The sequence below is a fragment of the Stenella coeruleoalba genome, assembly GCF_951394435.1.
Source record: "Stenella coeruleoalba genome assembly, chromosome: 17".
Taxonomy (NCBI): domain Eukaryota; kingdom Metazoa; phylum Chordata; class Mammalia; order Artiodactyla; family Delphinidae; genus Stenella; species Stenella coeruleoalba.
In genome coordinates this window covers 35,144,144-35,170,550 of record NC_137163.1, presented here as the reverse complement: position 1 = coordinate 35,170,550, position 26,407 = coordinate 35,144,144, and the positions used below count along the sequence as shown (strand labels likewise).

The 26,407-nt window shown below is 41.0% G+C and overlaps 1 protein-coding gene across 1 annotated transcript in view; it reads right to left on the bottom strand.

Moving 5' to 3' along the window:
• Positions 1–8,524: 8,524 nt before the first annotated feature.
• Positions 8,525–26,407, bottom strand: part of SNX31 (sorting nexin 31) — a 62,815-nt gene continuing 44,932 nt past the window's right edge. Inside the window, exons 10-14 of the mRNA XM_079901925.1 lie at positions 24,142–24,345; positions 19,170–19,283; positions 16,601–16,678; positions 11,319–11,375; positions 8,525–8,794 (exon numbers count right to left, since the gene is read on the bottom strand). Coding sequence (XP_079758051.1) covers positions 8,702–8,794; positions 11,319–11,375; positions 16,601–16,678; positions 19,170–19,283; positions 24,142–24,345 — 546 coding nt within the window. The 3' untranslated portion in view covers positions 8,525–8,701. The remainder of the gene's footprint in view (positions 8,795–11,318; positions 11,376–16,600; positions 16,679–19,169; positions 19,284–24,141; positions 24,346–26,407) is intronic.

The following is a 26,407-nucleotide window of genomic DNA, read 5'->3' as shown; positions in this document are numbered from 1 at the left end:
GGCTGACCACTGAGACGAGTCGGGGCCCCAGCTGGCCAGAGCGGCCTCACTGCGCCGCGGCTGGTGCTCCCCCTGGAGGCGGGCAGCCCGCACGGCGGCTCTGCCGGCTCTGAATCAGAAACTGTGATTCCGCGGTGAACTAGGCAAAGTACCAAAACTGCGACGGGGGAGAAGAGAAAGACAACTGAAAGAGGTTTCATCGATTTGAGTCCAGGATCATTTTGCATTTTTCACGTCTTTTTCTAAAGAAACATCCCACCCCTAAGCTAAATGCAGGCTTCAAAGGCAAGGACAGTTTTACCAAGAGCTGTAGGCATCAATTAATAGTTGCTGGCCTAATTTAGGTAAGTCTTCTCTATAATCCAAATTGATGTATTAGTAATAGCAACTACCGACTGGCTGCTCTAATTCTAAAATATGACCCTGAGCTTTTTTCTAAAAGGGTTTGAATACTTACATCCCACTTTTTAGAATTCCCAGACGAAATGCAACATGCGTCCAGCCCGAACTAAAAAGGTGGCAGGTCGTGGGAAGTTCATTTACTGGAAACTTTTTTTTTTTTTCGGCTTAACCAACAATTTCAGTCCTACAGCCAAGAAGACTTGACCTGCACAGTGGTCCTCCCTCCCCTGAATTCTAGCATACTCGCTCAGCCAAGCCACCCTCTAGGGGGTCTCAAGTCCTTCCATTCAATGGCTACTACTCAGTCTAACAGTTTGCTCCTGGAAATGTCATGTAAATGTTTAGGATTATTGTCAAATTTGAGAAAACCTCTATCACATCTCTTTCACATAAGAATAAGATTTCAGGGACTTCCTTGGTGGCACAGTGGTTAAGAATCTGCCTGCCAATTCAGGGGACACGGGTTCGAGCCCTGGTCCGGGAAGATCCCGCATGCCGCAGAGCAACTAAGCCCATGTGCCACAACTACTGAGCCTGTGCTCTAGAGGCTGTGAGCCACAACTACTGAAGCCCGCGCACCACAACAAAGAGTAGCCCCTGCTCGCCGCAAATAGAGAAAGCCCATGCGCAGCAATGAAGACCCAACGCAGCCAAAAATTAATTAATTAAAAAAAAAGATTTCAGGCATTTCACATTTTCTTGTGCAGTGACTAATCATAAATATTAAATACTCTTTGAATTGATGACATTTATTAACCAATTTGTCATTGATGTCCTCCTTGAGGTTCTGTGTTAAGTTTATTATATCTTCATTGATGCCTGTAAATTGTGTCAAATCAGCAAAGAATTTCAGCCTTCTCCTAGTGTGTTCATACAGTTACCTCCTTTTCATTAATTGGTTTATCAAACAATCCAAGAGCCTGTTCTGTTACTTCTGTTCAAATGAATCTCTCCACCTTCATGAACTACTGCTTTTGTTTGATCTGAAAAAATATAGAGACCGTTAAGTGTAAGCAGTGCTGCTTTCCTTCTGGAGGCTCTGAGAATCCATTTCCTTGCCTTCTCTAGCTTCTAGAGGCCACCTACAATCCTTGGCTCATGGCCCCTTCCTCCATGTTCAAAATCAGCAGCTTAGCATCTTTTCAGCTCTCTGACCTCTGCTTCCAACCTTGCATCTTCTCTAACTTTGACCCTCCTGCCTCTTTATAAGGACCCTTGGATTATGTTGGGCACATCTGGATAATCCAGAACAGTCCCTCCATTTCAAGGTCTTTAATTTTAATCACATCTGCAAAGTCCTTTTTACCATGCAAGTTAACATAGTCACAGATTCTGGGGATTAGGCCATGGACACCTTTAGGGGAATGTTATTCAGCCCACCACAAGGGCCCTGAAGATTAAACTCCATTTCCTTCAGGTAAATCTACCTTTTCTTCCTCATTACCAAAATCTGTTTGGTCCTGAGTTCTGATTGTGAGAGTTCCAACAGGGAGGAATACCTGTAATTATAACTGGGATAAGTGTTATGAAGTAAAAGAAGAGAGATGTTATATGAGGGCAAACTGTCCAGGACCTAATTTAGATGGAAGGGCAGCAATGCCTTTGAATAAGTGATATTTAACTGAGATACACAGGATGAGGAATTAATTATACAACAAACAGGGGGAGTGTTTCAGACAGAGGGGACAGTATGTGTGGCCTGGGAATAGTGATGTCAGAAGGTCAGTGTGGCTGAATTGTGTCCCTGCCATCAAATCCTCAGCACCACCACAATGAGGGGCACATGGTTGGTACTCAAGATTACTAGCTTAGCAGTTCTTAGCCCTGGCAGCACATTACAGTCACTACAGGACTTTAAAAATACCAACACCCTAGCCGAGACCAAGTCAGAATTGTTTAGAAGTGTGGCCCAACATCCATAGTTTTTAAAGGTGCTCAGAGAATTCTAATGTGCAGTCAGGGTTAAGAGCCACCGTGTCAGATACAACCACAGGAGTAAAGAATGAAAGAATGACAGAAAATATTTGCTTGGCATAGGATTTTCTCTAAGGAGGTTTTCTTCTGTTTAAAGAAAAGAAGGGTTTGGGCCATCTTGATTATACATTCCTTTTCAGTCTTAGAAAATGCAGAAAAGTCTTTCAAAAACATTGTTAAAATAAATAAGCTACAAGGATATATTGTACAACATGGGAATATAGCCAATATTTGATAAATAACGTTTGTAATATAAATGGAGTATAACCTTTAAAATTTGTGAATCACTGTGTTGTACATCTGTAACTTATATATCTACTATACCTCAATTTTTTAAACAGAAAAAAACCCACTTTGTAATAGAACGCTTATCAGAAGAGACTCAGAGTGAGTGAGTCTAGCAACCACCCCAGTGTAACCAGTTGTCTCAGTAGAAAGAGATGTGTTGGAATGGAGAGGTGTTTAAAAAACACACCATTATCTACAAAGGAAAGGGCATTTCTTGGTTTTGAGCTCTGTTTCCCAGAAGGCATTCCAGTTTTTGGTAGTACTAACGAATGACCATCAGAGGGAGACATGCTCCCAGAAAGCTTGGCTTCCCCCAGTCTCTAGTCTACACCAGGCTAACAAGTATCAGGTGTTTTTAACAACACCGAGAGCTCTCAAGGCATAACCATGGAGTGAGCATGTCACAGGATTAGAGATAGGTAGCATATATTTATCTATGCCAGAGTTAGGTTCATTTCAGTTCTCCAACAGTTTAAGCATTTAAACCACCAAAAAAAAAAAATGAATCATGTATGTGTGTCAGGTATTGTATTTGCAAAACTAAGGAAAAATTTCCTTCAGCAGACAGTACAATTGGAAATGAAGTATCAAGCAAATCTTTCGGAAAGACATCTCTTGTCTTTTGTTAATTGCAAAGAAAACATCATAGGTCTCCTTGAATTTCTGGAGTTAAAATAACAGCTAGGGGCTTCCCTGGTGGCGCAGTGGTTGGGAGTCCGCCTGCCGATGCAGGAGACGCAGGTGCGTGCCCCGGTCCAGGAGGATCCCACGTGCCACGGAGCGGCTGGGCCCGTGAGCCATGGCCACTGAGCCTGCGCGTCCGGAGCCTGTGCTCTGCAACGGGAGAGGCCACAACAGTGAGAGGCCCGCGTACCGCAAAAAAAAAAATAATAATAACAGCTAGACCCCTCGGGAATAAGGAACGAGCTTGGCTACTTGCTGAAAACCCAATTTGTTATTTTTCTTTGCATTTACCCACACATGGCAGAACCACACAGGATTTCACACATGCGTTAGATGAAATAATGTATGTGATGGGAATGTATATAGTGCCTAGCTCTAGTGAACCTTCCCTTCCACAAGTAAAGTAACTGATCGTTAGCAAGGGAAAAGCTTTTGCAAAGGTTTAAGCAAATGCATTGCTTTGCAAAGCCTTTAAATGTGACTGGTGAGAGGTGGGTTCAGTCAGGGAGGGAGAACATCTGTGTGACAGGTTAGTGGATTTATTGCAGGCATTCCGTCTCACACAACTGGGGGAGGAGTCCAGGAAGTGAAGGTTTGGAAGGAGATGCTGGAGGCTTATATAAAAAGTTACAAACTAGTCTGCCTGAGGGGGCCCGCTGAAGTGGGACCACAAAGGGGATCTTTAGGACCTGCTGCCTCTGTGCAGCCAGCTACTGCTGTGTGAGTCCCCCACCAAGCATCTGGTGGTGGGCCTGTGCTGTGTTGCTCAGCGGGGCTAGAAGGCAAGAAGGACTGGACATGAAGTGGAGGGGGACAAGGACATGCCAGAAACTGCCAGGAACTTGCCTTTCCATGTCACTGTATCTGATTGTGAAAAGACTGTCAGAAGATAACGGCCTCTGCCTTGCTCTGTCTCCCAATTCTCCTGGAAAGTTCTCCTTGTGCTAATTTTAAACTGGAATCATACCGGAGAGGGGGCACTGGGAAACATAGTTCCCAGATTAACCAAGTTGACCAACAAAACAAAACAAACAAGAAAGCAGCACACATGTAGGCTCTTAACAACTAATTTTGCAGATGAGAAAACTAAGGGCCACATAGGTAAATTGCCTAAACTCACATTACTATCTCAAAGCAGAAGCAAACTCAGAATTCAAGTCAGAGGGGTAATCTTCCACTCCACTATCATGCCTCTCATCCTTGGTGGTACTTAAGTATTTCAAGAAAACGGTAGAAAAATTTCATGCATCACTTCTGAGTTCCCTTAATAGGCTAAGAGTCTTTGAGTAGCCAGTGTAGCATCACTAGGCATAAATCAGACTATCTTGCCGAGACTATGTCTGGGCATCTGGGTTACAGGGGCTCTTTGATGAGAAGTTATGCTTGTGTCCACCAGATCTCAAAATCATTGAGTAATGAGATATGAGCTATTAGGCATGTGGTGGATCATCTTACTTGGGGTGTAGGATTATGTGAGAACTTGGATTCCAAACCACCTAAGAATTGATTGCCCAGACAGCACTGTTGCGTATCATAGAAAACATCAATAAAGACTCTGCAAAGTGCCTAAGAAATTATGATGTCCATATATTTGATCATTTCCTTTATACTTCAAAACAAGCACCAGAAACTCATCAAGTCAAAGGTTTGTAAATTTTTTCAGAAACGGACAAGGAAGGGTAAAAGGAGATAACATGGGAAAGTCCAGGCTAGCTTTGCCTTTTTCTATTCCTTTCTGGCGCTGGGTTTCTTTCTAACCCTTTAATATTCTCACTCCTTAGAAACCACGCTAGTTCAGGGATTGTTACATCTGGCCAAAGAAAAGCCAAGGAAGGGCTCGTACTGATCCCAGAAGGCTCTGAGATGTCTTCTTGGTCCAGATAACAGGCAGTTTAGAAGATTCCAGCAATCTGTGTTGTTCAAGGGTCCGCTTCAGCCCTAGAATGACACTTAGCTCACCCCAGGGGCTCAAACCAAACGGAAATTTTAGGCTGAGGGATCTTAACTCTCATCTTAGTCTCACAACAAACTCCTGGTGATCATTCAAACAGAAGCAAAGCACATCTTTTTAGTCTTGAAATATACTCCAGGAAGTGAATTTTATCAGAACTGGCCTCAATTCCACTCTCTTTCTCTCAAAACACTGATCCTGTGGTTTCATTTTCATCTTCACAAAATTTTTTTTTTTGCGATATGCGGGCCTCTCACTGTTGTGGCCTCTCCCGTTGCAGAGAACAGGCTCCGGACGCGCAGGCTCAGCGGCCATGACCCACGGGCCCAGCCGCTCCGCGGCATGTGGGATCTTCCCGGACCGGGGCACGAAGCCGTGTTCCCTGCATCAGCAGGCGGACTCTCAACCACTGCGCCAGCAGGGAAGCCCAGCACATGTACGTTTTGTAGGGTCGTCTCTAGCTAACCATATGGGCTTTCCTTGTGTAATATTTTAGAAGAGGTTAGACATTCAGTTGATTTAAAGGCACTGACCCTAGTGGTTTTGCACTGCTCTTGCACCAAATGTGGTTTCTCTCCTGGAAATGTGGGAACACAGAGTTGGCTGTACTTCCTAATGGGTTTTCCATCTGTCCACATGAGCACATATTTGATGGGGTCTGTAGAGCAGTTGTCCGGGTAACCTATTTGGTTTTCTGCAAATTAAGATCCCTTAGCTCTTCTTAAAATCACTCTGAGGGGGAACGTAAGATAATTTCTAGTTTACATATTTCACATAAAATTTGCTTCCCGATTGTCCACATGGGGACCTGTGCAAGCCATAAGCTCACCACATACTGGTGGCTTTGGCAAGCACGTCAGCTCATCAAACAAAGCCCGCGCGTGCTTCCCTCCATGGGACGCAAAGGGGCTCGGACCTCTGGGCCTAACTACAATTTAATCATCTCTGTCCTTTTTTTCTCATAATTATTTTTGTGAAATTTTGAAACCCAAGTGTGTTTGCCCCCGGGCAGAGTGCTTATGACAGTTATTTTAGGAGTTTAAACCTCAGCAGAAACGAATACATGTGTCTACACGTGGAGAGAAGTGATGTTGGTGAATGTAGATGTAGCAGGAGAAGATCTGGCTGAGTGGGGACCATGAGGGGTGAATCTATAGATTAAACCATATGCTAATTTGCAAAGCCATGTCGCACCCCTTAGGAGTTACTTGAAGGAATTCAACCGTTGCCTACCTTTATAACTCACGCCCTGCATGATGTCTTCTCCCCTGCTGGATGGCTGTGCTGTTGGGAAGGTCCCGACCCAGCAACAGCACCTGAAGAGTGAAGGCATCACCCCCAGCAGAGACGGGGTCTCACTCTCCATCTTCTCTCGGAGGCTGCAGCAGGGCAGGACGCTCTGACAGGTGGAACTTAGGCTTTTTACTCAACGATGGAAGTGCTTCAATCCACAAGTGATTGAAACTCCCAACGCCATCTAGAGAAAGGCCCAGTAACCCCCAAAGGGGCTAACAGCTCCTTCTTCTCTTGCATAGCTGCTGAGGAATTTTATTTTCTGCTCTCTCAGTTCCTTTATTCTTCATGTTATATACTGTGGAATGTACTTCATCACTTGTATTTTTCTTCACTTGTATTATTCTATATTGATGATAATCTCAATGTCTTGGAAAAAAAACTATTAAATTCAACGTTTCAATTTTTGCCATCTTCAAATGGGGATAAATCGCTCTATTATATTATAGGGATGCTGCAGTCGTGTACGCATATATACTGATCCCTCTTTCCTCTTATCTCCTAATCACTCCCTTAATCTCAAACTTTGCTAGCACAGTTGCTTATCCTTCTCTAAACACTGTACTCACTCTCCCATCAGTGTCTATCCTTTCCTTTTACATGTGTGCCCCCATCTCTGCCTCTACTTGTCTCTACTCTTTCTTCAAAGTCCCTCTTCCCCTCAGGCCTTCCTGACTCACCCCACCCACCAACTTCCTATGACACACAGGTCCACACTACACATTGGACACCTACTCCATGCTGTCTTGGATTACTCACAATTATGTGTCAAGTTGCAACATATGAAATGGGTAACATTCAACTATTTTTGACCTACAAAACAGCAGTTACATATGGTTCAATCTAATATATGCATCTTCTCACCCCAAATACAAATTCTCTTTGCATTCCTAGGGTCTTCAATAGATTCTTATACAGTGTAGGCATTTGCTATTAAATAGACTTTGACTATTGCCAAACTGGCGAAATAGAGGATAAGCTTCTATTTTAATCTGAAAATGTATCCTAGCCCATTAATACACTCACCACGGGTGATCTGGGATGTTTAAGATTCCCCCTTGCAAAAATGTCCCACTACAGCCTAAAATATAAAACTTTACGGCGCTAGAAGTTATGGCTAGAGACATTGCTTTATAAATATTATAGGGTTTTAACAGATTCTACACTTCAAAAAATGATTCACAGAATTTTCATCAATAAATTCTATGTTCACTAGAATATATTTCATATTTATTATATAGTTACACAACTCAGTTAGAAAAGAACATTATAATATCACACTTTACCTAATTATATTGATTCCTCTGTCCCTCTCCCTTACTGCAATCTTAGTTCTATATATAATTCTATTAATTAATGATGAACTGAAACTGGATAAGAAAAAGTCTAGAGAAAAGGTATACATAGTTTTAAAGCTAAGGTATCTGATATCAAGTGCAGGGCCCCATTGGTTTCCAAAATAAAAATATTCAAAATAGTGTCATGACTATTGAGCTGAATTCAGTATTCTAAGAACAGAATACAACTATAACAGCGGAGAAACAGAGAACTGGGCAGCCTGTTACTTGGAGCACATCCATATTGGTAGGCTCAGAATTATATAAGGAAACAAATCGGTATTTCATCAACTCCTTGCTCTGGTGATGGATTAGTGAAGTCCAGATTTCTTTTTCAATGATTCCTTTTCTTAGAGCCACAGCTGATGAGTCATGCCCTCAGATCTTAACCCAAAATGCATTTTTAGTGTTTTATATTAAGCCTTTCATTCATGCAATATCAGAACATATAAAAGGTTTCATGAAGCCAGGTAAATATCTATCTTAGGGGAAAAAAAACCCCAACGAGCTTTGTACTAATTGGTTCAGATTTGCCATTTGTCACATATAAGTCACTAAAAACAAACTATATAACTTCGTTTTGCATTTCCCTTTAATCTTGAGATGAGCAGAGTTCTGAAGTGGTCTTGATGAATATGGTCCATCTTAATGTGAAAAAAATGGGAAGGAGTCACATTTCTTCCACTGGTGGTAGGAAGCCTACTTTCAACCCCCAAGCTCTCTCATGGTCAAGACAGCCTTTGAGAACATTTTAAAAAGTTAGACTTTCTCTTCAAAGACCTTCTTCCTTTATGGTCCCCAAACCACAGTCAACTTCAGCTGTCTTAATCTTGCTTTTTCTTGGCAGAAAACTAGAATAGTCTTTCTGTTACGAAGTAAACAGAGAGGTTAGAAATATATATGAGAGGAAATAATTTCCATAACAACAATAATAGTTAAAAAGCCAAAGTTTAATATAAAAAAGGCAACTAAAAGGTTGTATCTGTTAAGCACTGGTTGTTTTAAATGGCTTTATCGTGTAGAAGCTTTGTTTCCGAGGTAGCTATACATCTGTTAGTGCTGAGAGTGCTTTCTACAGGTATGGAGGGGTATGCGTGTCCAGAGCACCTTTCCAGGCACTGGGATCTCTCCAGGTAACACTTGAACTCTGCCTCTCTTGTCTTTTTCCCCTCTCTTAAAGACATGTGACTTTCAATTGCTAACTTCACCCAAAACCTTTAGTGCACATCCCACACAAAGTTTTAAAAAGTATTATAGTTATTTTAAAATATTTTAAGAAGTTACGGTTGCTGCAAACCTTCAGTAAGTGAACAGTTGGCTTTCAGTGTTTATAAAATCTCTAAGACAGGGCCATGGAGAGTGGGCTTTGGCCCTGGTGAGATAAATGTGTGGCAGCTCACCAGGCAGAGCAGCTAAATTTTTTTTTTCTCTGAGATATTTGTCTTGATAGAGAGGCCCCATGGCAGAGTGGTTAAAGGAGCAAATAAACTTTATTTGTTAAGTAACAAATAAAGACTGCTTGGGTACGGATACTAACTCCATCATTTACGAGCTGTGTGACCTTGGGCAAGTTACTTAACCTTTCTGTGTTTTCAGTTCCCTTGGCTACAGACCAAGGATAATAATAATACTTGGGTTGCTGTGAAGATTAAATGAGTTATATGTGGAAAGCAACTATAACAGTGCCTAGCTCAGGATAAGCTCTCTATAAAGGTTGGCTAAAATAAGTTGGAATTCAATATAATTGGACACCAGGCCCCCTTCCGACATGCTGGCCCTGCTCAGAGCATGAGGGAGGTTTGCCTCCTTTAGCATTGCTGCTCACCCATGCTGACTATTGTGTTGTCTGTTGTTCTAGGACAGTGGCTCTCAAACTCAAACATGCATCAGACTCAACTGGAGGGCTTGCTAAATACTGATTGCTGGCCCCCAACCCCAGAGCTTCTGATCCAGTAAGTTGGGGGCCTGAGAATTTGAATTTCTAGTAAGTTCCCGAGGGATGCTGACCCTCCCGGTCTAGGGACTCCACTCTGAGAACCACTGTTTTAGGATAATAGTTCCAATCCTGGCTGTACTTTAGACCACGTGGGGAGCTTTAAAAAATTCTGCTGCCACGCCCCTCAGATCAGTTAAATCAGAATCTTTGAGGGTGCAGCCCAGCCATCATTAGTGTTTCGAGCTCTCCAGGAGACAATATGCAGCCAGGGTTGAGAACCACAGCTCTGTGCCGTCACTATGCTGCCGAAATGGATGAATTTAAGTGACGGAGTGATTTTACAGATAAAGAAGCTGAAGCTTGGTGCAGTGTTTCCCATTGGAGTTCTTGCTATAAATGCTGATTTACTGAATCCATCTTTTGGGGTGAGGCCCAGAAATTTGCATTTCAGTAAGTACCCCAAGAGTCCCTTATACACATTTAGTTTTTTGATCTGCCTGAAGACACACAGCCAGGGATTGGTGGAGTTCTCACCTCCTGTCTCTGATGTAAGCAGCCAGAAATGCTGTTATTATGTAGGAGAGACAGCTCTGCATTTAATCTGTTTTTTAAATTTTTCTCTGAGCTCATTCACTCAAGGAAGGACCTTATATATTTATAAATACTGTACTTATATACTATCTTTATATACACAGCAGACTCTGACAGGAGCTGGACCAATAATAAATCCCATTCAAATGCTACTTAGAGGCTACCTTTATTTTGTTCACCCACACTTGGATTTGAACCTTGAAAGGAAGAGTTAGTTAAGGGCACGGCTCTGGAATCAGATTGCCTGCTTCCTCCTGCCATTGATACATTGATACATTGATACATTGACACAGCCTGGAGCAAGTCACCTAACTCTCTGTGCCCCAATTTCCTCAGCTGATTTACAGGATCACGGTAAGGATAAATGCATTAATCCACAGAAAAGTGCTTCGAAAAGTGCCTGGCAATGAGTGTCTATTAATGCTTTCTATTATGATATTTATTGTTATTGCTATCTGCACAGCAGACCCAAATGCTTGAAAAAGTAGTTTATAAACTTAAAAGTTCTTTTATACAGAGTTCACCACAGAAAGTCGATGAAACTAAAATATACAAACTAGAAAGAGGATTTTAAAAAAAATGTATGGAGTGTGGAAGAAAATTACTGAAGAATTTTGTATGCTTCTTGGAAGTTTTCTATATATAAATTCAGGAAAGTATTTCTCCTCGCCCAACTGGGTGCCACGGTAAAAAATACTATTTCTATGATGGTTGTCCAACCGGACCAGCGTATATGGAGGAGCTTCTGTGAAAGACAATTCTGGCTTAACTTTAAAAGTGGAATGACTGGTTACTTAAAGGGGAAAAACGGGCAGATTTATCAGAATTATAATATATCCATTACATAATTTTACTCACAGACCTGGCTTTGTTGACTGTGGTGTTTTTTACTTTTGCCTTGTTCTGGAACTTCAATCTGCTAAACAGATTAGTGAAATGTCAGTCAGCACAGCCGGAGAAGCGAGCACACAAATAATCTATTTAACCAGCACATTTCTCCTTCCACAATAATCCTCTTAATGGTCCCGAAGGCTGCCAGTCAGCAGGACACCTGCTCATCGTCTGCACAGGCCCCCTTCGTTTGCCAGTATCTCAGCGTTGCGGAAATTGAGTCCCCAAAAGTGAAGTGAAGCTTAATGTTTAACGTTGGTGGCTGCCTGTGGATTTTGTGATTTAACACAGCTTTTAAAAGGACTTCACACGAAATGAACTCCTAAATCCACAAATAAGCCACAGAGCTCCAATCCATACGCTGAACCAAAGCCAGATGGGGCTTTGATTAATCAAAAAGCATCATTAATCAAACCGAAGTTTAAAATACTTGAATATATCTCATGCACATAAGGTAAACTTAATATAACGGTCAGGGGCCCAGCAGAAAACAGATGGCCCACTCCTGGGGCAGCTGAGGGGAGTTTCTAAAAGGAACTGCCTGATGGAGGTGTGGGGAAGATTCAAGTGAATCAGTGACGGGGTGTGGGAGCCCTCAGAGGCTAGCAGTGAGGGGCTAGGGAGGGTGGGAGTAATTCTTACCGCTTCTAGGCCTGAAGGGGCGAGGGCAGCAGCTGGTACTGGAACCAGAGTGGCCGCTGCAGCAGGGAGGAGAGGTCACCTACAGGAGCTGTGGCCCTCAATAGAGGGCCGGGCCAACCCCAGAGACCCAGCTGGGACAGAGCTGGAGAAATAAATACCCCAGTCTCCATTTTCTCCCACTCTCCAACCTCACTGGGTTTCCCCCTGGGTGACACCGGTCGGTCGGAGGCTGGAGGTCAGAGGGCAAGGCCACAGCACACAAAGGTCAGTCTCCTAGCCAGGGTTTAGGGGAAAGTGCTCTTAGACCCTCCTTATAGAAAAAGAAAAGAACAGCTATTAAACAACTATGCGTTATGTGCGTATCTCAACTTATCACTCTGTAATCCTGAATGTTTCTGTACTAATTGCCTTTCTCCTTCCACAAATAAACTTCTTAACACTGGATTCTCAGTTTCTAGCCACTGTATGGTAAACATAGGCATTGGTAAATGACAGAATGAGGGGCTGAATTAACTAAGTTGTTTATTATTACTTATTATTCGTGAGACTATAGAGTGGGACATTACAAGATAAGTGGGATAAATAACATGACACTGCAAAAGAGCATTATCTTTTAACTTAATTTTGCCATAAAATACATTGCTTTGAAGGATACGTAGGACTTCCTTTAGGTTAATATTCTCAACAGAGATAGTTATATAGTTGAAGCCTATTTCAATAGTTTCAAAAAATCATTATTAGGTCTTGGTAAATGAGAAATTAATGTTCTGATATCTTATGTGCTTCATTATTATTATTTTACGATATTACATTATAGTTTGTAAGTAGACTTGTGTGACGAAATACAGAAGTTAGGAGAAACCTCCCAGAATTTTTCTCTCTCCTAGTCTCCTTCCCCTCCCCCTCCCCATGTAGAAATGAAATAAAATAGAACCCACTACAAATGTTAAGCAATTTCTGATATAATCGGGTTCCTTGACTTATTTCAATAGGCTTTATATATTTTATATACTGGGGTAATAAAGTTGGGGGAAAAAGGTAATCCTTTTTTCATAATGCAGTATTCCTGCACTCTCTCTCTCATCAACAGAATTTCTGTTAATAATATAACCCTTCATTCCTGCACAGTAACTTCCCCCTGGCTCTCTAAAACTCTGTCCTCCTGCTGTGCTCAGACCATTCTTGTGATGACTGTAATGTCAGTACATTTTCCGTTTTCTGAACTGGACCAGCTATGCAAAGGCTACCATTCTTGGGACATCAGATAGCACTGCCCTTGGTGTTTCCCATTCTCATCACATAGCAGAAGCACACTTCAAAGCACCCATCTCTGAATCCAATGGCCTTTTACATAGTCTGATCTTGCCCCAAATGAAAGAGGAGTGGAGAGAGAAATATTTATGGCAATGGTAGTTGGGGAGGGGATGGGAGGTATGAGGCAAGCTGGAATCAGAATGCTGCCTGTTCTTTGCCATTTTTCGGAAAACCAATTTAGAGATTCAGACCCACTGAAGACGGTAGACCAGAAAGGTCTCTGGTGACATCATGGAGTCACCATCCCAGCCCCAGACTGCCTACTTCTTGGCTTCTTTTAGATGAGAGAGAAACAAACTTTTATTTTCTCCAAGACACTTATTTTGTCTTGTTTTTTGTTACAGGAAGCCAAATCTACTCCTAACTAATAGACTTTATTTTCAAATAAAATAATCCTTTAATTCTGTTCTAGTTACAAGTAGCAAATATTAAAAAAAATAATTTAGGTTTTTCTGTAGGAGCATAGCTCTAAGAAGAATGTTACACTTCTTTTTCCCTTTCTGGTTTTCAATTAATACTGTCTGAAGAATTTAACATGTTTTTTGTTGGGTGTTTACATTTTTCTTTAGTGCATTTTTTGACTTCAAATTTTAATGATCTCTTCATAAATTGTTCAAGTCTTACCTTTGAAAGCATTGCTTAAAGCTAACTAAGCTAATTAACTTTGTTAGCACTAAATTTCTTCTTTCACTCCTTCCTTCTTACCAGGATAAAACAGTACTATTTAATCTCCCTAGGGACCATCTGCTTTATTTATGGGGCTTATTTGGTTACAGTTTTCTTAATTTCTCTTTCCTTCCCCCGATTCTTCACAATTATCAAAATCTTAGAATTTATTCTGCCTTGCAAATTATAGAATTTATTCTGCCTTGCAAATTAGAGACCTCTGTTTCTTAGTCCATACAAGCCTTCTATAAGCGATAGGTGTCAGTTCAGACGTTATGTGTTTACCTAGAAAATGAGTGAATGTCACAGTCAAACATTTATATGGCTACTTTAAGCTCCATAAAATGACTTGTTCTCTTCAATTGTGCTTTGTGAGGAGGTCTAGAACTTAGTCGAAGTTCAAACAGCTGATCTGTCTGTTCTATTTCCCTTCCAGGGTCTCATTCTACCCAGGGGTTTGTACATGAAATTCCAGACTAAAATGTGGACTATTCCTACAACATCCAATTTTCAAGAGGAAGGGTCTTAACTTTTCTTTCTAAGAACCAAAATAAGGGAAGAAATAAAGACTTCGTGGAAATAAAACTTGAATATTTGGATAAAGCAGTACAAGTTTTATTGACTACCATGCTGATTTTGCTGTCAGCCACTGGGATAACTATAGATTTTAATTTGCGTGTAAATCCAAGGAATGTGGTAGTGTGCTTGTTTTTCTTTAAAACTTTAAATAGACTACTACCTTCTCCTATTATAGAGCAAACTCTTTTGCTATTCACTGTACAAGTATTTCCTGCATCAAATAGCTTACACTTTACTGAACCACGTTTGAGAGTAGTTCTCCCTTTTAATGGGGCTCCTTTAATTACTTTTCTCTCTCTGTCTCTCTGTATCTGTCTCTCTCTCTCCCTACATATATATACACACACATATGTATAATGACATGATATATTTATGTTTATACATATTTATCATATATATATGTAAATTGGAGCCTAAGAGGGTCCATCCTGCCTAGGAGGTTAGATTTTATTACTCTTTTAAAAAGAGCATCCTTGAGACTTCCCTCGTGGCGCAGTGGTTAAGAATCCGCTGCCAATGCAGGGGACTCAGGTTCAATCCCTTGTCCAGGAAGATCACACACACCATGTGCCACAACTACTGAGCCTGTGCTCTAGAGCCCACAAGCCACAACCACTGAGCCCGTGCACCGCGACTACTGAAGCCTGTGCGCTCTAGGGCCTGCGTGCCACAACTACTGAGCCAGTGTGCGGCAACTACTGAAGCTCGCGTGTCTACAGCCTGTGCTCTGCAACAAGAAAAGCCACCACAATGAGAAGGCCGCGCACCACAATGAAGAGTAGCCCCGCTAGCCGCAACTGGAGAAAGCCCATGCGCAGCAACGAAGACCCAACACAGCCAAAAAAAAGAAAAAAAAAAGACACGTGCTTAATTAAAAAATAAAAAAGCATCCTTGATCCTTTCATTGCTTTGATTTGCTACTTTCTAGTACATTTTGAAGCGTTCGAACACCAAGGGGCAGTGAATTTTATCTTCCCTGGGAAAATATTTTCAGTTCTAGAAGAAAGAGAAGTAAGTATAAAATGCACGTTTTTTCAGAAAAAAGCTGCTAAGTCAAGTAAAGATCAATGTTAAACTAATGGTATTATCCACCCTTTTATAAAACACTAAAATTAAATGAAAACATTAGGGAAAGTTTTCAAATATTTTCTTCTCCCGTTGCAGAGCACAGGCTCCGGACGCACAGGCTCAGCGGCCATGGCTCACGGGCCCAGCCGCTCCGCGGCATGTGGGATCTTCCCGGACCGGGCCATGAACCCGTGTCCCCTGCATCGGCAGGGGGACTCTCAACCACTGAGCCACCAGGGAAGCCCCTCTGTTGTATTTTTAAAGACCAGTGTACTATTCTGCAAGAGAATTATGTTTATAAATATCAACCAAGCATTAGTATTTGTAATCATTTTTTTATTTAAAACCAAACTGTACTATCTTATTTGGGACAAGCTTTTTAATGATGGTGACAAGGCAAGTAGAAAGTTTAAAATCTCAGGAACTCTCTTTACAGCACCAACACTTTCAGTGAGTAATTAGGCCTTTATTGAAGAGATGAAGACTAGAAAAACAAAGTAAATTTTACATTGAGGAAAAATTATAGCCTTGAGAGCTTCTTTTACTCAATGGCTTCTCCAAACTGCTAAAGGCATTTTCATTTGGCACAGTGGAAGTTTTAAGAGGCTGTGAGTTCTTTCTAGAGACAAAACTGCAGAGCTTATGTAAGCTCATCGCTGCTGTGTTAAAGACCTCTTAAGATCCTGTCTTTGTGATGCTGCTTTTGTGGTAAATCTGGAGTCTTCCGTTTGGGGGAAGGCAGAAATACAAGGATACAGAGTATAGGATTAGAGAGTTCTCAGCAATCCAAGGACGACTTCTCCTTGGAAAACATGGCTTGCATTCTGAAGACTGAGCTCCCAGAAGGCAGGGAAGCTCACTTCTGGGCAGTTGGGTTCTTCCCTTGAGGACCAGATTTGCTGGCCCAGGGAATTCATCAGTGTAGTTTAGTGTCAGCTGATGGTGGAAATCAAGTGAAACATATACACAGATAAGAGCACTTACCATTTCTGGATTCTCTTCAGCTTGCTTTACCATCTTTTCTGAGATCATCTTTTTCAAGCAGCTACTCAGCAAAAAAGCCTAAGAAATAAAGAACTCTCTCAGTTGAAGAGATCCTTATTCTCTTCCTTCCCTCTTCATACAGCGAAGCAGATTTTGTGCTCTGACCTACAACAGTATGCTTTTAAGAATTTAGAGTTCTTCTTTAACTTTCGTTAATTTGCATAAGATATAATTAGCAAATAACCATAAATTTTCTCAATTACATGGATATATTTGCAGTAATTTTTTAAAAGGTAGATTAAAAATGACCAGGATCTCATTATCAATCTTTTTCCCTTTCAAAACTCCCCCTTACATCCCATTTTTTTCCTATTACTTTGTAAACAGCTCATGTCTTATGAGCAACAGACAATAAAAACTGCTTATAATTGCAATAAATCAACTGATGATGGTCAACCTTATATTTAACTGTATGCATAATGACCGAGAGACCTATTATTAGGCATACATACTAACCTGTTTGAAAGAATATATTAGTACCTTATGGCTTTTACTGAACTAAAGACAAAATTAGTTGTTTCTCTTTATTTTTAAATTTTCTGGTATTTTTAATCATTCACTGTCAAGACTGTCAGTTGCCGCCAACATCACCTGTAGCTTATTGCTGACTCATCACTGTTAGTGCTAAGACACACGTGTCATCCATCTTGCTGCACAAAAACCGGGGCTTCCGTTTTCCGGGAACTTCACCCCATGTGCCAAATTTAAGGTTCCCTGTGATTTTCCCATTTGCTCCTTTCCCACAAATCCTTTTTTTCTCCCTCTTTTTTCTGCTCTCAACTCTTGGCTTGTTCTTTTCTTATTCAGCCCGACTGAGGTTTGAGACAACTGAAGCTCAAAGCTTGAGGCTATAGAACTTTAGGATAAATTTGTGCTCAAGGATGGTCACTCAACTCCTATACAAAGTTACAGAAATATGTAGGTTAGGATTCTGCTATAAGCCAGGTAAGGTTTATTAAATATGAAGGGACTGAGCTTCCGTTTAAAGGGATCGGGAACGATTTGGGCCCCAGCCCTCTTTTGTATTTGCAAGGCACACAAGCCACATTTCTGTCTTTTGCAGAAGTAGCCCTTGGGTGCATATCAAAAAACCCACACTCCAAAGGAAATAAGACCTTACCAGGAATCCTTTAAAAGAATGTTTATTGCGCCTCTCTATAGTGGCTTAAACTCATTTGCCTCGAACTAGATTAAAAGACCATAATAAAATTTAACTACTGCACGTAACATTCTAGCGGAAGGGCGTGGTTTCACTGCCAAAATCTCTCTGTGTCTCTCCAAGTGACTGCAGATCTCGCCTTGGCAAACCATCCTATCATTTCCCTAAGAATGTTTTCTATTTAAGGTGAACCTGAGTAGACATTTCTTTAACCTAGGATGTTGGTTTAGTACTTTGTGTTTTTCAGAGGACATTGATATCTATTATCTCCTGATCAGCACTGTACCAGTAGGGAGTTGAAAGGGAGCTTTGTGCCTGAGACCAGAATGCTCCATGGAACACAGAAGTGAGTATGATCGCCAGGGACTCAAGTTGAATATAATGTTGATGCAAAGATTACTTTGATATTTTGGTTTCATTTTAGAACTTTTGTAATTTTGACTCCAAATTGAAATAGTTTATCTCGGTAAAAAGAACTTTCAATTGCATTTGGCATTTAGAAAATTAGATTTTTTAATGGATTTTTTATTTCAATTATTTCAAATTTACTTCAAATTTAATTGCTGCTACCCAACAGCCATTGTTCCTTCTTCCCTCATAACAGAGCACTGATTTTGGAAGTACCCAGCTCTAGGCAGTGATGCTTATTCTAAACTGATCATGGATCCAGTTCCTCTATGCTAAATGCTTGATTCCCAGACTCCCTTGCAGCTAGGAGTGCTCATGTGACCCAGTTCCGGCCAATGAGACAAAATGGAAAGTCTACTGGGGGGCTTCTGGGGTAAGGCTTTTGCTTTCCAGATAAAAGGGATAGCTTTTATCTACTTGGAAAATGCCAAAAGAATTATAGAGATGCCAATCATTTGCCTCCAGCATTCTTATTAAATGAGATGACAAATATCTGTATTGTCTAAGCCATGGGTTGGCAAACAAATCTAGCCACCCCACCTCTAGTTATAAATAAAGTTTTATTGAAACACCCATTCATTCATGTATTGTCTGTGGCTGCTTTTGTGCTACAATAGAGTTGAGTAGTTGCAACAGAGGCCATATGAACCTCAACACCTAAAATATTTACCAACTGGTTCTTTGAGAAAAAGTTTAATGACCCATGGTCTAAGTCACTGTTAGTCAAGTCTTCTGTTACTTGGTAACTAAATTCATTTCTAACTGATATGAAAGCTTTGGTGACTAGTAAAATAAAACAAAATAAATGACATTACAGGCTCAAAGGAGCATGTGTAGCGCACTCTAGTACTCTGCTCCAGTTGGGTTAGGGCTTTGTCCACCCCAGAGTGCAAGAGAGCATTCTAGCACAGAAGGTTTTCCTGCTCTGCCCTAAGAACTTACCTGTTTGGTGTAAAGAACAAACCACTGCCAGTGACTCTCCTCACTATACTGAAATCTGAGCTCTAAGTTCTGGTTGAGAGTTTGCTGGGGCCCATCTGTATCCAGCAGAGTCCCCTATAAAGGAAAAGATATTATTTGATATTCAGTAGGAATGTAAGTGGCTATTACGTGCTGGGCAAAATATCAAAACAAGTGAGACTATTCCTATTCTCAAGAAACTATAAATTCAATCTATTTGGGAGCCATTAAAGCAAATCATCATAGTGTGATATAATAAGTATCAATATTATAAGGGAAATGAATACAGGTCTATGGAAGTAAATAGGATGGACACCTAATCCAGACTAGGATGTAAAGGAAGGCTGGCAGAGGCTGTGGGGGGGTGGGGGGAGGGGGCGGTGTTATTTGAGCAGAAGTAGAAATTATCCACGTTTGTTGTATGTTTTTTTGGGGGGAAGGGGGGTGATGGTGACAAGTGGTTCCTGGTAGAAGAAAAAACAAGTGCAAATGCACTGAGGCCTGAGGGAACCTGGCACACTGGGGTGTGGCTGAAGCACAGACTGTGAGGCATGGGGGGTGGTGAGAAAAGGGGCTTAGAGAAGCAGGGTAGGGCCAGATCTGAAAGCCTGGAGAAAGCCCCTGTGGTTTTTGCTATACAGCATCTATCCCTTTCTCTTCTAGTACTGGAGTTTCAAATTCCCTTGTGAAAACTTTCCGTCTTCGCTGTGGCTCTCTAGGTAGGACTGTCAGGAAATGCTGCCCTCCTGGAGGGTGGCAAATGTATTGCATGCTTTATGAATTATATCTCACTAAAACTGTTACAAAGGAAGAGAATGATGGTGTGGTGTTGGTGGAGGGATAGACACAAAGATCAGTGGAACAGAGCAGAGAATCCAGAAATATACCCACACAAATGTGCATAACTGATTTTTGACAAAGGTGCAAAAGCAGTTCAATTGAGAAAAGATAGCCTTTTCAACAAGTGGTGCTGGGGCAATTGGATTTCCATAGGCAAAAAAAGGGAACCATGTTCTAAATTTCACACCCTATATGCAAATTAACTCAAAATGGGTCATGGACTTAAATGTATAACCTATAACTATACAACTTTTAGGAAAAAAAACCCAACAAAAAAACCCGGGGAAAAATTCTTCAGGATTTAGGGTTTGGCAGAGAATTCTGACTTGACACCAGAAACACAATAAAAAAACAGATGAATTAGACTTCATCAAAATTAAAATCTTTTGCTCTGCAAAAGACCCTATTAAGAAAATGAAAAACTGCAAAATGAAAGAAAATAGTTGCAAACCGCATATCCAACAAAGGACTAGTATCTAGAATAAATTTAAGTACTCTCAAAACTCAACAGTAAACAAACAGTCCAATTGGAAAATGGGTGAAAGATATGAAGACATTTCACCTAAGAAGATACACAGATGGCAAATAAGCACATGAAAAGATGTTCAACATCATTAGCCATGAGAGAAAAGCAAATCAAATCAAATCATTAAATACCATTAAACACTTATCAGGGTGGATAAAATAAAAAATGGTGAAAACACCCAATTGCTGAGGAGGATTCAGAGAGACTGGATTGCTCATAGATCACCGGTGGGAATGTAAACTGGCACAGCTCCCTTGAAATCAGTTTAGCAGTTTCCTAAAAAATTAAATATGTAACTTCCACATGACCCAGCAATTGTACTCCTGGGCATTTATCCTAGAAAAATGAAGACCTGTGCTCAGACAAAAGCTTATACATGAATATTTATAGAAGCATTATTCATAATAGCTAAAAACTGGAAACGACCAGATAGTGGTTAAACAAATTTTAGCCATTCACTACCATGGAATACTGCTCAGCAACAAAAAGAAACAAACTACTGAAATACACAACAAGCTGAATGAATTTCCAAAGAATTATGCTAAGTAAAGGAAATCCCAAAAAGCTACATAATGTTTGATTATATTCATGTAATATTATTTTATTTTTTAAGGTAATCAATTCCTTGCTTTTATTTATATTTTTACCTCCTAAACACAGTCCATTCTTATTATTCACAGTAGTCGTGTTCTATAATGATACCATAAGCACTAAATTAGTGGGTACTGAAAAACAGCCTAAGGGGAAATATAGGTTTAGGTTCCTGTGAACCTCTGGTCACAACATTTTCATCAACCGATCAATACATAACCTTGTTTTATGTGTGTTTGTTTTTTCAGTTGAGGTATAATTGATATGCAAAAAACTGCACATATTTAATGGACACAATGTGAAGAGTTTGGACATATGCATATATACATGAAATCATCACCACAATCAAGTAATAAATATATCCATTACCTCCAAAAGTTTTATATAATATTCTTGAAATGATACAATATGAAAATGTCAAATAGATTAGTGGTTGCAAGGGTTTAAGGAGGGATGGGGGTGGGAGAAAGTGGATGCAGCTATAAAAAGCCAACATGAGAGATCCCTGTGATGATGGAAATGTCTTGACTCTTCATTGTATCAATGTCAATACCCTAGGTGGGGATGTAGTACTATAGTTTTGTAAGATGTAATAATTGGAGAAAAGTGGGTCAAGCATATGCAGGATCTCTGTACCATTTCTTTCAACTGCATGTGAATCTACAATTACATCAAAATTAAAAGTTTACCTAAAAAATAATTAACTGTTTAAAGCAAAAATAATTATAACATAGCATGAGGCTTATATGTAGAAATAAAGTATAGCAACAAATACCACAAAGGACAGAAGGGACAAATAGAGGTACACTGTTGTAAGGTTTTTACCCTTTTTGTGAAATAGTGTAATATTTGAAAGTAGACTGTAATAAATTAAAGATATATATTAAAATCTCTAGGGGCTTCCCTGGTGGGACAGTGGTTGGGAGTCTGCCTGCCGATGCAGGGGACATGGGTTCGTGCCCCAGTCCAGGAGGATCCCACGTGCCACGGAGCGGCTAGGCCCAGGAGCCACGGCCACTGAGCCTGCGCGTGCGGAGCCTGTGCTCCGCAGTGGGAGAGGCCACAACGGTGAGAGGCCCGCGTAACGCAAAAAAAAAAAAAAAAAAACTCTTAAATCACCATAAATTTAAAAGGTATAGCTAAAAAAAAACCAATGGTGCAAATGAGTAGAATCATAAAATAGTCACTCGGTCAAAAGAAGGCAGGAAAAGAAAGAAAAAACTGATAAAACTCAAAGAAATGGACAAATCTACAATTATAGTTGAAGATTTTAACACTCCTCACAATAACTGACAGAACAAGTAGAGAGAAATGTGTAAGGACAGAGGTTATTTGAACACCATCAACTGCTTGACATAATTGACATTTATAGACTCTTCTACCCAATAGTGGCAGCATATATTTACATTCTTTTCAAGTGCACATTGGACATTTCAAGATAGACCAAACTTTGGGCTGCAAAACAAGTTCCCATAGTTTAAAAAGACTGAAATCATATGATATATTTTTTTCTGACCCCCAGAGGGAAAGAGTGGCGCAGAAAGAAGGGTTAGGAGGCTGTGGATTTCATCCAGGCAGGAAATGTTGAGACCAAGCTGTGAGGGCAGAGAGAAAGGGAGAGTTTTGAGGGAAAGCAGGGTCATAGAATAGATAGGTCTCTATATCAGATATAAGGTGGGGGGAGGATAAATTAGGAATTTGGGATTAACAGATACACACTACTATATGTAAAATAAACAACAAGGACCTACTGTATAGCACAGGGAACTATATTCAATATCTTATAATAACCTATAATGGAATAGAATCTGAAAAAGAATATATACATATATATATGTGAAACTGTATCACTTTGCTGTACACCTGAAACATTGTAAATCAACTATACTTCAATAAAATTTTTTTTTAAAGAAACCATGTAAGGTAAGAGAAAAGCCAGAGATTATTTCAAGATTGCTGGTTTGGCAATTAAGGAGTGGTGGTAGAGGTTCCCTTTATCAAGATAGGGAACACAGGAGGAAGAACCTTAGGATGGGCATGAGAGGGAAAAGATGAGTCTGGTTTGGGGAAAGGTTGAGTTTGAGGTGTCTATGAAACACTTGGTGAAGATGTCAAGAATGCAGTAGGAAATACTGGACTTTTAACCAGTCATCTGTAATTGATTTCAGGGAATATGTAGAGGAAAGATGCTAGAAATGGAACCCCAGGAATCACCAGCATTTCAGGAGTAGTCAGAGGGAGAGGCAGCCCACAAAATTAGGGGAGGAAGCAGGGCAAGTTTTGAAAAGGAAGACGTGGTTGACTGTATCAAATGCCACAGACAGGCCTAGTACCAAGCCAGCTAAAAAATCCCTGTGGATTTCATGGATTTAGCAACTGGGTATCATGGTTGCTCTAGTAGCATCCATCCTCTACTAGTTAACCTCCATTGCCTGTGTAAAGGGGATAATCCCTCTTAGCTCACTGGGTTATTTTTAAGAACTTAATTAAATAGCAGATGTGGCATTGCCCAGCACAGCACCTGGTACAAAGTAGGCACTCAATAAGTCTGATCAGAAGGGTTTCTCTTGGGAGGAGATGGCAAGGTAGGTATGATGCCAGGGATCCTTAAAATAGCTCTGATGGGCAGCGCTCAGTTTCCAAGCATAGAGATCTTGTCGGTACCGAGAACGTACTGAGTGCTCAATAAATGGTACCTGTTATTGCTACTCGTTGTTATTACTTTAAACACCCCTCAAGCAGTAAAGAAGCCTGAAGGTGGAAGGTGGGAAGATGGTTGTCTCTACAGCAAGGGTGGGGAACTTGTACCAGATAATAGAAAGGTTTTTACCACTAGGTGATGTTTATTGTGGCTTAGATGCCAGTCCACTCAAGGTACTGATTCGAATGGCAAATCTGCTTCCCCAATACCACTGTTGTCATCCGAGAACACTAGGATTTTAAAATCATGGGTGTAGGCTTTAAATCATGGGTAAGGCAAGCTGCCAAGATACTCACAAGGAAAGTGACCTGCCAGCACTTCACTCTGTTCATCTGGAAAATGACATCCTGGGTCTGGTTATCAGGCAGGGTTATGCAGCAGCTGATCTCATTATTGCCAACAGAAAGAACGGTCCCACAGCCGGGTTCTGGGTAGTCACAGGTACAGGGATCCAGCTGCACGTATCCATAGTGCCACACCTCTTGGGATAGCTCCAAAAACTGCTCCAAAGGGGGGGTGGGGGATGGAGGAAGCAAAAGACTGCTTGAAGCAGATGAAAATCTCATGTCAGAAGCTACTACCATTCTAATGCAACACATGGAATGGAGTCACAGTGAAAGCACCTTTTTCTTCTGGACGATACAAATGAAGACAATGCCCCTTGTGCAACGCTGCGCATGTTCATGGTGTGTCCTGCCTCGTTGACCACTGTCTCCCTGCTCCTGTTACAGTGCTCAGACATAGTGGAAATAAAAATATTCGATGTGTGAATGAAGAAGGAAGAAAAGAGTAGAAGGAAATCGAATGAATAGGTAGTTCTCACTTTACCACATGGTTAAGTCAGAAGGACCACCCAGGGACAACCTGGCTTTCTCCCAATCCTTCCCTGAAGCAAGGTAACTTACACCTCCCTTTCAAGGACTACATGAGCGCTCTCTGATAAAGGGAAACCTGCTGAGACATATGCGGTGAGGGACAGCTGACTCTTGCTACTAGGTGGCAGAGGATTCCAGGCTACTGTCCCTCCCGGCCACATGTTGGACCAGCTCATTGTGCTGAAGCCCATGCATTCAGCTTAGGAGATGCGTTAAGCTGCCGGGCCTCCCTTTGGGTCAGTGGGCAACAACAGAAATGACAGGTTGTAAGTAGATGCTACCTACCTGTGTGGGTGGGGACCGGGGCTGAGCAATCTTGCCGCAGAGCATTTAGAATAGTTTCATGGCTTTTACTACAAAAGTTCTTTTTTATTATATGGTATAAATCTTTAATTTAATTAATTTAAATTAAAATAAATTTAATTTATTCTTTGGTAACACTTAAAAAATTTGTAATAAACTCTTGGCTGCAATGCTCTAAAAGAGATGAAAGTATTTGTTTAATTAAAAGTTAAGCTTCATTTCTCAAGAAAGTTGTTGATGAATAAGTACTATGCTCAAAATGCTGGCTGGCGTTTGCCATTCAAAGGAGGTGCACTGATATTACTGACTGTGTGAAAACCAGAGGACAGAAATCTAAAAGGATGATCTATTTGAAAATTAGTTCTGTTTTTGTTTTTGGCTGTGGCACACAGCTTGCAGGATCTTAGTTCCCCAACCAGGGGTTGAACATGGGCCACGGCAGTGAAAGCATAGAGTCCTACCCACTGGACCGCCAGGGAATTCCTGAAAATTAGTTGTTTTAAGAAGTACTTTAAAGGGACTTCCCTGGCGGTCCAGTGGTTAAGACTCTGTGCTCCTAGTGCAGGGGGTATGGGTTTGATCCCTGGTCTGGGAACTGAGATCCCGCATATTGCATGGCGTGGCCTAAAAAAAAAAAAAAAAGCCTTAAAAAGATAATTTAACATGTGTAACTGCTGAAGGTATGGTTATGTATTTTCATTTAGATCAGGGTTTGGCAAACTATTTTTTTTTTAAAAGTTTATTTATTTATTTATTTTTGGCTGCATGGGGTGTTCATTGCTGCACACAGGCTTTCTCTAGTTGTGGCGAGCGGGGGCTGCTCTTCATTGTGGTGCCGGCTTCTCATTGCAGTGGCTTCTCTTATTGTGGAGCACAGGCTCTAGGCGCCCGGGCTTCAGTAGCTGTGGCACATGGGCTCAGTAGTTGTGGCTCACAGGCTCTAGAGCTCAGGCTCAGTAGTTGTGGCACAGAGTTTAGTTGCTTGGCGGCATGCAGGATCTTCTCGGACCAGGGTTTGAACCCATGTCCCCAGAATTGGCAGGTGGATTCTTAACCACTGTGCCACCAGGGAAGCCCTGGTAAACTTTTCTGCAGAGCCACATAGTAAATATTTTCAATTGTGGGGCATATGATCTCTATCACAGCTACTAACCTCCTCCACTCTAGCACAAAGGCAGCCTTTGACGATACATGCATGAATGAGCGTGGCTGTGTGCCCATGCACTTCATTTACACAAACAGTGGCCCATGGGCCATAGTTAGCCTCTCTCTGGTTTAGAGCAAATGACTGCTCCTTTAGATTAATTTCACTCATTTTCAATTCCAAGTTTTCTTGTACATGTGCATAAAATTAAGCAATAGTTGTTAATGTGTTCACTCCATT